Source organism: Gracilinanus agilis, chromosome 2, assembly GCF_016433145.1.
Source record: "Gracilinanus agilis isolate LMUSP501 chromosome 2, AgileGrace, whole genome shotgun sequence".
Lineage (NCBI taxonomy): Eukaryota > Metazoa > Chordata > Mammalia > Didelphimorphia > Didelphidae > Gracilinanus > Gracilinanus agilis.
The window spans coordinates 641,027,238-641,038,862 of record NC_058131.1 but is presented as its reverse complement, the minus strand read 5'-3'; the positions used below and the strand labels follow the sequence as shown (position 1 = coordinate 641,038,862).

Below are 11,625 nucleotides of genomic sequence, written 5' to 3'. Positions count from 1 at the left end.
TTTCCTCTCTCTCTCTCTCTCTCTCTCTCTCTCTCTCTCTCTCTCTCTCTCTCTCTCTCTCTCTCTCTCTCTCTCTCTCTCTCTCTCTCTCCCCCCAGTGATAATAAGCCGGAAAGAACCTCAGAGGTTATTTAATCCAACTTTCTAATTTATAGATGAGGAAATCAAAGACCAGGGAGGTTAAGGCATTATACAAGGCAGCATAGTTTTAAACTTAGGAAAGAAGAATAGGGTACTTGACAATTCAGAAAAAAAATGAACCACATTGAAAAATCTAGCTGAAAGAACTGGGAAAATTGAGAAAGGTCAGGTAGTAAAAACAAAGGGAACTATTCTACAGAAAGAAAAAAGGACAATGGTTGAAACTAGCCATGGGGAATATATTTTCCCCAAGTTCTAAACAGGAAGGAAAGGAACATACAAGGGGAAGAAAGGACATATATTTTTAACAGTGGTTTGGAGGCTGTGCCATGATTGAGTCAGTTTGTTCCTTTCAATACATTGCTCTCTCTTAACATACAGTCTCCCTATCTATTTATCAAATGGTAGGATGGTATCAGCAGCACCCAGAGGCTGTACGCTTAGTCAGATGTGTGCATGGATCTCTTGCAATCAGTGAGATTCTAACTTTAGTGTATGCTAAAGGAAGTGGGTTTATGAAGAGTGCCTTCTCCAGAGACCTCAATAACTCAGTGGTGGTGATTTCCATGAGAGTTCATACTCTTTATAGATTTGCTCAATGGGAGGAAAAAGATATTTTCGTCAAATGAAGTTTAATTTGGGAGTATGAAACAATAGATGGGGCTCGAGGGTGGAGGAAATAGATTTTAAAAAGGTATCTCTGTTTAATTTTAAGCCAAACATAGAAAGTTATAAACAACAACAAACCTAGACAGATAAATGAACAAATTAAAAACAAATACTGCTGGCAGCTGGATCCCTACATGGGATTTGGAAGTAGACACTAATCCGGGGGACAAGGGAGAGTCTCATTAAATTTAGTTGCTGGGGTGGAAGTTTCTATTACTCTGTATAGCATGCAGTAATTGTAAATTGTAGGTCTTGAAGTGGTCAAGCATCTATGACTATTGAAAAGTGTATTGAAAGATTGGGTGACGCATAATATCAGATTGGAATTAAGATCTGTTCTAAGCTTCTACCATGTTTTAGCTTTAGCACTTTAGGAAATGCCTAATTATGTATCATTAACATTTATGAAGAGGCCTGTAGGTTGTTTGGATATAATAATAAATAAAAGTAATAAAATAGATATATAAAATAATATAGAATAAAAAAAATAGAAGTAATACCCGTCCAGGAGATGTTAAATTCTAAGAGGAACTTCTTGTTCAGTCAATAAAAAACAACTGTGTCTGATTCTTTGTGAAAAACCCATTTGGGGTTTTCTTGGCAAAGAAACTGGGAAAGATTTGCCATTTCCTTTTCCAGCTTATTTTAAAAAGATGAGGATACTGAGGCAAACAGGGTTAAGTGACTTGCTCAGGGTCACCCAATTAGTAAGTGTCTGAGGTTAGATTTGAGCTCAGGAAGGTGAGTGTTCCAGATTCCAGACCTCACACTCTATCCACTACATCATGGAAAACAGACTTATACATTTTTTAAACTAAAATGAGAAGAAATGATTGCCCACAACAACAACAACAACAACAACAACAAAAAAAAAAACTAAATAAGAACTAGATTACTTTGAGAAACTCTGTGACACAGAGACTCCATCCCTCTGCATGCCAACTTGTGCTCCCCAAAATGCTCATGCCCTCACTGATTTTTAGGGGACGTGTCCCATCTGTTCCTGAATGCTGCTTTTCTAGCTTATAGCATCTCATAATTCTGCTGCTTTCTTTCTATAGCTTGAGTCCACTGCTGTTCACTGGGCATGTCGTGGTGGGAACTTGGATGTTCTGAAGTTCTTGCTAAACAAAGGAGCAAAAGTCAATGCTCGAGATAAGGTAAAACTCTTTGTTGGCTCAGCAGTGGAAATCCTAGTGTGAGGTTATATTACTTCTAAGAAAACTCCAGTTGTCAATTTTGCCTCCTTTTCCCAGTTATGGTAGACTATGAGGAAGGTTTGTGTGGGATCTTTTCTTACTATGTGTCTTTGACCATCAACATTTATGATTGTCTAGCTGCTCAGTACCCCTCTACATGTGGCCGTGAGAACTGGCCGGTACGAGTGTGGGGAGCATCTCATTGCCTGTGAAGCAGATTTAAACGCCAAAGACAGGGTAAGTCAAAGGACTTCTGCTGCCAAACATTATTCTTTCCAGTGAAGTGTTTACTGCCTACATCTGAGTAAGGGGTTCTTGAATTATTCCTTTAGCTTGTTTCTTCTTCTTCTCTTAGGAAGGAGACACACCTCTGCATGATGCTGTGAGGCTGAACCGTTACAAAATGATAAGACTGCTGATTATGTATGGAGCAAATCTCAATGTCAAGAATTGTGTAAGTTCCTAATAGCCAGCTACATAATTTGCCGAATGTGCCCATCTCCTCTTTAATCAGAAATGGGGCTAGGGTTAGAGTAGAGTAGGTAGCCACCTAAATTGGAACTCACAGAGTGGGTATATTTGGGAGTGGTGGGTAGGTAGGGCAAGAACAATTAAAGGTATCTTTTGATATTTCTTTTTGTATAAAAGTACACATTTTTAATGCCTTCTTATCTTCCCTGTGGCATGTAGATATTTTATTTTGTGACATGTCAAGTAGCATGAGTTATAGCTACTTTATACATTTTATAAAAGCTCAAAACTTCTAATAACACAGAAAAGGCACGATTTTTAAACTTTCCCTAGGGTGGATGAATACTTTGTTCTTCTGGCTCTGCCTTAAATAAATTCATGTAGCCACAAGTTTTAGGGGGTTCTGTGACTCTCTCAGGAGAGCTGATATTCTTTGCAAAATCACTAATGGTTTCCACAGAGACTGTGGGGAAAGCTTGGGTCACTTGACCAGAGGTTAGAAAAAACTTCTACAAAGTGAATCCTTCATTTGATATTTAGATGATTTTTTCTTTTGCTCTTTCACTCCACAAAAGAATAGCTCTGGAGTGCAAGGCCCTGTTCTTGGAATACAGTGGCTGCTTCCACTTCAAAGTTGCTTCCTTTCTATGCAAAATATTTCCTTTCCAACTCTAAGTTTGGACTTCAAGACAAGAGAGCAATCAGAAGCATTCACTTTCACAGTAAGACATATGAGTCATTGAAATGCCACCTGCCTTGAACACCAACAGCTGAGTTAAGCCCAAGGGGCATTTAGAGAGGTAGCTACCCCTCCCGCTCCTGCTCCCTTCCTGAAGTATTCTGAAATTTTAGAATAGAGAGCAGAGCGATGATGCAATGAAGTCCAGTTACTGTAATAGCCAAGGTAGATCATTTTGGTACCATTTTCCATTCTCCTCTTTCTGCCTTCCACCAGCCCCCTATATATTTTTAAGTCATATTATTTATTTATAATTTGAGGGAATGATCATAACCCTTCACTTCAATTTGCCTTTAGGTAACCCTTAAAATATTCCATTAATAAGATGCTCAAAATAATAGCTCTGAAGAAAAACTTAATTACAAATTATTTTAAGAGGATAAATCCTCTTATATAAAAATCTGTCCCCCCTATTGGAATATATTGACACATATTCAAATATATTTATTTTTACAAATATTTTATTAATTTAATTTCTGGGTTGGGCATATAATCATCCCTCCTTCCATTTTCCTGACACTGAGCAAAATTGAGCATCTGATATCTTCCCAGAATCACCTTCTGTAAAGGGAAATACAATTTATTCACTCAATACTTATTACGCAGCTGCTGTGTACAATACATCGTGCACAACAATTTGTATGTTTCTTATGTTTTATTTTGTAGATTGGTTGTTTGAATATGTGCCATATCCCTCCTAAGCTCTAGTAGGGCAAAGGCTGTGTCTTATTTTTGTATCTCCTTGAGAATCTATGTCAGGGCTCTGTGAGAAGGAAACAATAAATGAATGCTTATTGATCCCTGCCCTCAAAAACCTAGATATCAAAATGCCACCTAGAAAGCAGATATTGAAAAAAGGAGGACGTAACATTTCTATAAGACAAAATATAATTTAAAAATGGCCTAGATTTAATTTTTTTCTTTGCAAACCACAAATCCTGAGGCAGATGTACATAAAAAGGTAGACTGAGACCAAATTCAAATAGGTTTATTTGTGCAAAATAAATCAAATGAGTCTACCCTTGAGCTACCTTTTCAAGCTTTATTCAGTCTAAATTAAGTAAAAATAATATGCCCTAAATTTAATATTTATTAGGAACATTTTCCAGTTCCTAGGCCGCAGGTATATCTCACTTTACATAATGTATTTATTCCTTCCAGAAAAGATAGGTGAAAATTGCCTTTTTGAAAATAAAAACATGTATAAATGCACTCAGAACTCACTATTTCAAAGAATCTTTTGGAAGGGAAGAAAATTCTTTTTGGGGGGGCAAGTCTGGTGAAACTGAGGGATCTCTTCTCAAAGTAATGTTTTTAAATGCAGAAAATAAAACATTTAGGATTATAAATTATATTGCAATACATTTATTAAAAAATATTTTAAAAAATAACTTCACAAGCCACGCATGGTGACACTCCTATAATCCCAGCAACCAAGGAAGATAAGAAAAACTATAGATGTTCTGGGATCCAGTCTAACCTTTTAAGATCATACTCTCTCGCAAGTCTTCTCTAGGTTGTGCTCAGAGACATGCATGATGGTGGGCTACATGAGCCGCAATTCTCATAAAGTATTCTTACTTATTTTATTAAGTTTAGATTTCCTTAAAGCAAGGCTTGATAGAGTGGTTTAGAATAAATAGCAGGACTCGAAAAAATGCTACTTTTTTCTTGCAGCCAAAATGAAAACATATCTGTGAATTACAGGATAGAAGCAAAATTCTAAATGTATAATTGAAGTTGATAGCAAATGCAAAAGAAAAAGTTCATTTTTAATACAGTTTAATGAAACAATTCTGGTACTGGTTTTTGAACCCTCAATAGAAAAGGAGAGAAACAATGTAGAAGATCTCTTCCTTAATGTTGCCTAAGTGGCTAGGAGGAATTCAAAAGTACTGGCGGGGCACCTAATTTACAATAAAGGAATCCTATAGACTCAAAGGACCATGAGGTTCAGCATCATTAGCTGCAAAGTATGCATCACAAAAAAACGGGCAATGTACCTCTGTTGTACCATAATCCATTGCTGTATTTAAGCAACAGACAAAGCTTGTAGCCGGGAATTGATCAGTTCCTTCCACCTGGAAGTAAAATGTTCCTTTCTCTTCTAAACAGGATGGGAAAACCCCAATGGATCTCGTTCTTCAGTGGCAGAACGGCACGAAGGCGATATTTGACAGTCTTAAAGAGAACTCGTACAAAACCTCTCGCATATCCATATTCTAAGAGCTGTCAGACCGTTGAGGGGAGGGACCCCTCGGAAACCTATTTCACCTTACGTATCCGGTTCTAAAGAGGTGTTTAGTGAAAATGCTAAAATGTGAACAAGATGCACCAACAGAATTTGAAAAAAACAAAAAACAAAAAACAGAAACATGTAAAAATTCCATGTAGGTCAATGTGAATTTGCTTTATTTATTTTTCTTATTTATTCCTATTTATTTATTTGGTTGCTAGTGAGAGCCACAGATTTTAAAATCGCTGCTGTAGTGGTCAAAGTTTAATTATTGTGTACGATTTCCAGAGAGTTCCGGTCCATCATTGTTAAATCTAATTAGCCGGCAGTATTACAAATGCCCATTGATATTAGACAGTGGCCATTTTCCTGGCCAACATGAGTGTAAGGAACTTAAAGGCGGGCATTGTGGTCTGTTTTTCTCTCCTGAAGTTTTGCTGCTGGCGCTAGAATCAGCAAAAAAGACAGAGAAAGAAGGCTGGCGGAAAAGGAAAAGGAAAGTGATTAAAGGTCTAAGAATATTCAAAGTCAAGGACGCCGTTTTGCTCCTGGGACTGGCCGGACTGGTATTCTGAGCAAGCCCAGGGGTTCTGGAGGGAGATCAGGAGAGGGCTGCATTCAGAAATTGTTGTGAATGTGAGCATCAGGCAGGGGAAGGGAACAAAGCCAACGTGTCGTAATACGCAGGGAATGCAACGCAAACCTAGAGAGAGTGCACCCGGATTGTAAATTTGTAAATTTCTGTTGCTTTGTATGTACATTTTGTATTCGTAATTAAAACAATAAACTTAAATGCTCTTTTAAAATCCTTGCTTTGGCTCCTCATTAACCTGGAAAAAAATCAAATCAAATGCCAAAGGACATTTCAGAGAACTCGAGGCAGCCTCCTTCGCGTCTCTCTCACCCTAACAAGCTTGCAGAGAATGACAATGACCCAGTGCAGCCTCAGAGCTGGGTAGCAGGAGGCATCTAGTGGTGGGGAAAGGAAGGGAGGAAAAAATCAAGAAGAAAGGAATTTCTTGCTGCGGGACCAAGTTAATAAAGGTCTAACTGAACCATGCAAAGGGACAAGCATGAGGCGCAAGTTGGCATGGAATATCTGAAGAAAAACATACTTCCCTTTTGGCTGTATCATTTTTAGAAACTTATGGGCATTAAAATATGTAGAATAAAATGTTATAGCCTTGGATTTAGAGTTGGACAGGGTCTTAGAATCTAGTCCAAAGCTCTCATTTGACAAATAAGGAAACTGAGTCCCAAAGCGCTTTAAAAAAAAAGGTAAGGGCCAGTTGCAAAGCTGTAATTTAAATCTGACTCCAAAGTGAGTGCTCTTTTCCATGAACCCATGATATCTGTAGAAGGGGCTTTGAGATCATTTAGTTCTAGAGTTCAAACTCCTTTGGATAGAAAAAAAAAAGTAATATATTTGAACTTCTCATTCACTTCCCCAAAAACAGCCATCGCATAGTACAGAACCCTATTCCCAAAATGAAGTTAAAATACTGAATAAGCAATTGATTGGTAGGATATATAAGTTTATGTTTTTACATGTGATTTTATAATTTAACAGAAAATGTGGATTGTTTTAACTTCAGTCATCTAGAACTAAAATTGACCACTATATTTAATCTGAATTCCATTTTCTTCTAGTGTGAGCTTAATTTACTTTATTGTAGTCACTGTGTACATTTTTTTTTCTTTTGGTTTTACTTTCTTTGCTCTGCAGCTCAAGATCATAACTATTTTTAGAAGGGACCTTAACAGTTGCCTGGTCCAACCTTTCCATTCATTTTACAAGTAAGAAAAACGAAGCTTGGAGAGGTCTCAAGTGAATTTCCCAAGGTCACATATATGTCTTCCTGTTTATCTGAATCTTTGACATTTCTTATAGTACAATAACATTCCATTGAATTCATATGCTATGATTTGTCCAACTAGTCCCCCAATATTTCTAGATTCCTTTAATTATGGAATGACATTGTATATATTTTGGTAAATAAGCAACCTTTGTATCTTTTTTATTTTTTTAGGCAATGACTTCTGTGGAACATAAACTCAATATTGGGATCCTTGGATCAAAGAATAAATGTTTTGTGAATTTTCTCACATAAATATAAATTGTTTTCTAGACTGGTGGGTTTCACAGTCCACCAGGGTGAATTTGTTATCTGACTTTCTATTAGCCCTCTAACTTTGACCATCACATTTTGTGGTTGAGGAAACTGAAGTCTCATAAATCCCTCAGAATTGTTCTGGATCATTGCATTGCTGCTAGTAGAGAAGTCCATTATGTTTGATTGTGCCATAATGTAACAGTCTTTGTGTACATTTTCCTGGTTCTGCTCCATTTGCTCTGCATCAATTCCTGGAGGTTGTTCCAGTTCACATGGAACTCCTCCAGTTCATTATTCCTTTCAGCACTATAGTATTCCATCACCATCATATACCATATGTTGTTCCGTCATTCCCCAATCGATGGACCCCCCCATTCTCCAGTTTATTGCCACGACAAAGAGTGCAGCTATAAATATTTTTGTACAAGTATTTTTCCTTGTTATCTCTTTGAGGTACAAACCTAGTAGTGGTATTGCTGGATCAAAGGTCAAGCAGTCTTTTAAAGCCCTTTGGGCATAGTTCCAAATTGCCTTCCAGAAAGGTTGGATCAATTCAGAACTCCAATAGCAGTGTATTAAGTGTCCCAATTTTGCCACATCCCCTCCAACATTTATCACTTTCCTTAGTTGTCATATTGGGCAGTCTGCTAAGTGTGGGGTGGTACCTCGGAGTTGTTTTGATTTGTAGTTCTCTAATTATGAGAGTCTTAGAACACTTTTTCATGTGTTTATTGATAGTTTTGACTTCTTTATCTGAAAATTTCCTATTCATGTCCCTTACCCATTTATCAATTAGGGAATGGCTTGATTTTTTTGTATAATTGACTTAGCTCCTTATACATTTGAGAAATTAGACCTTTGTCAGAGGTTTCTGTTATATTTTTTCCCAATTTGTTGCTTCCCTTCTAATTTTGGTTGTATTGGTTTTGTTTGTACAAAAACTTTTCTATTTAATGTAATCAAAATTATTCATTTTACATTTTGTAATATTCTTTCTTGCTTAGTCTTAAAATCTTTCCTTTTCCATAGATCTGAGATATACTATTCTAAGTTCACCTAATTTACTTATAATTTCCCTCTTTATATTTAAGCCACTTACCCATTCTGAATTTATCTTGGTATAGGGTGTGAGATGTTGACCTAAGCCTAGTCTTTCCCATGCTGTTTTCCAATTTTCCAGCAGTTTTGTCAAATAGTGGGTCACTCCTAGACTGTTGCAACAGCCTTCTTATTGGTCTTCCCCCACTCATCTCTCCTTGTTGTGGTCCAATCTCCATTCAAGATCTTCCTAGAAATGTTACCCTCTTCCTAAACCCCATTCAACCAGCTCCAATAACTATCACCTTCAGGATCACATACAAAATCCTTTGTTCAAGGCCTTTCAGATTGCTCCTCCCTCCCCTCTTTCCAGTTTTCCTGCAACTTGGGATACAGTTACAATGGCCTCCTTGTTGTTCTCTCAGAAAGGAACTCCATGTATTAGCTCCAGGTTTTTACACCGGCTGTCACCTCCAATGGGGTAATTCTCTCATCTCCGCCCCCTGGTTTTCCTGGTTCCAAGTTGCAGCCAAAATCCCACCTTCTACAATGTCTCTCCTGATTCCCTTCAGTGCCTGCGCCTTCTTTGCGAGACTAGGTCCAATTTTTCCAGTATATACCTCATTTGTACATAGCAGATGGCATGTTTTCTCTGAGTCTATGAGCTTGAAAGCAGGGACTTTTTGGACTTTTTTTGTAATGCCAGGTCTTAGTACAGGGCCTGGTACACAGTTGGCACTTAAATGCTGACTGACTTGATTTACTAAATGTAAGTTGATTATAAACAAAGGCAGATATAGGAGGGCATCTATTAGTATGAGCATATCTAATTGATATTTGGTTTGGCTGGAGCACAGTGTGTAAATGACAATGATGTAAGGAATCTAAATACAAAATATTGAATCACAAAAATGAAGAGGCTAATGGAATAATCTCATAAGTATTATATGAGGAAAAATTTATGACCAAATGAGGATCTGAAGAGAAAACTGACAACATTAGATAAAAGCAATGCAGCCAAAATCAGAAGATATAGAAAAACTATCAAATTCTAATAGTAAAAATTCATGGAGAATTGCCATAAATTTATATGATTATGAGCCACTCTTTAAGAGTTAAAAAAAAATACAAAGTATCCCAATTGCCTGAAAAATGTTTAAAATCATTAAAAAACAGGGAAAGGCAAAAACATTATGGAGTATTACTCAGCAAGTCCTAAATGGTAGGAAAATTCACTGAATTGTTTTGGGTAGAGAGGGAGTATGGCAAGAGAATTTCTGGCTCCAGCCGATTGTTGGCACGATGATAAGAGAAAACTTGTGATGGGAAACTGGCTCAGGTTTCTTGTCACCACTATGAGAAAAAGAGGACCCTGGCCCAGTCTTTACTTCTAGCTTCCAGACATTGTTCCTATAAGCTCACAATACATGTACAGTCAAGGTTGGGAAAGCCAAAGCTCCCATGTTGACCTGCTGGCAGGTGTCCTTATTGCCCTCTTTGTGACTTGTTTCCTCCTCTCTGTATCACAAAACACGGATACCTTTATCTTCTTCCACTGTCCCCCGTTGCTTTTTGTTGTTGTTGTTGACAGTTATGTCCACCTCTTGGTGACTTGGTCCATAGTGGAGTGATCTGCCATTTACCATCTCCACCTCATTTTACAGAGGAGGAGACTAAGGCAAACAAGGTTAAGTGACTTGTCTAGGGTCACATAGTTAAGAAGTGTCTGAGGCTAGATTTAATTTGGGAAGAGGCACCTTCCTGATTCCAGGCCTGGTACTCTACCCAATGCTCCACCTAGCTCTGTACTACTTATACATTCATATTCTATATGAGGTTGCTGAAGCTGATGGTCTAGGGCAGGGGTCGGCAACGTATGGCTCTTGAGCCATATCTGGCTCCACCTCTCGACCGTCCAGTCTAGGCAGAGCCCCAGGATGTGCCCCAGGGGGGCCTTTAGCCCCCGCCCCATATTCCAGCGCCTTCCGCCTCCATCCTCCTCCTTCCGCACGTGTTTATGGCACTCAGGCCAAAAAGGTTGCCGACTGTTGGTCTAGGCTTTCTGACTTTTTCTTTTAATACAGACAAACCAGTACTCTGAATGCGATAAAACTCTGCAGATAATAACTATCTCTGAATTGTTGATTTGGCTAATGACAACAGTACTAAAATCAATGAGTCCTCAATTAAGGGTGATCTCAGGTGGTTAATTCACTGCTAATGGAGCTATGGATTTGTCTTTCTGGAAAACAATTTGAAATTATGGAAGTTACTAAAATGTTCATATGCTAAAATGTTCATGACCCTGAGATTCCAGTATGAGGACTAATAACCCCATGTAGTTCATGAAAGCAAGAAATTATCTAAATATACAAAAAATGTGTAGAGTCAAATAATTTAGGATAACAAAAAGTTAGAAATAAAACACACACCATATATTTAGGGAATGAACAAATTGTCGCTATAAATATAATATGACTGTAAAGAATGACAAATATGAAGAATTCAGGGAAACATGGAAGATTTAAGAAGTCATGTGAAAAAAGCAGAGGTAAACAAGTTACATGATTTTTTCTACAAAATAAATCAAGTCAACAAAGAGAAGCCACAAATGGTTAAAATACAATCAATGGTCAATGTTAGTACTATCAGTGAAGAGACATAGCTCTCCTTTCTGTTAAGAATAAATCTGGCTTGTTGGGTGTGTGTGTGTGTGGGGGGAATACATTTAAGTATTTGTTGGGAAATATTCATTGTGTAAAAACAAATACAGTAATATTTTTTTTCTTATGCAACAAAATTTTAAAAGAAAAAAGATGCTCCGTCCCCTGAAAAAGGACAAGTTCACCTCAAATTCAATACTACAAATGTTTTACTCAGAGAGCAAATTTTAACATTCTCCTAACTATACTATTTATCTTGAGTAGCAATATGGAAAAAATAAATTAAGTTGCTGATTTGTTGTTCAGGGACTCTTCATGACCCCATTTGGGGTTTTCTTGGCAAAGATTAGAGTGG

At 37.5% G+C, this 11,625-nt stretch overlaps 1 protein-coding gene across 1 annotated transcript in view; it reads left to right on the top strand.

Moving 5' to 3' along the window:
- Window positions 1-6,237, top strand: part of ANKRD1 (ankyrin repeat domain 1) — an 11,750-nt gene extending 5,513 nt beyond the window's left edge. Inside the window, exons 6-9 of the mRNA XM_044662625.1 lie at window positions 1,872-1,970; window positions 2,148-2,246; window positions 2,365-2,463; window positions 5,335-6,237. Coding sequence (XP_044518560.1) covers window positions 1,872-1,970; window positions 2,148-2,246; window positions 2,365-2,463; window positions 5,335-5,445 — 408 coding nt within the window. The 3' untranslated portion in view covers window positions 5,446-6,237. The remainder of the gene's footprint in view (window positions 1-1,871; window positions 1,971-2,147; window positions 2,247-2,364; window positions 2,464-5,334) is intronic.
- The last annotated feature ends 5,388 nt before the right edge of the window (window positions 6,238-11,625 follow it).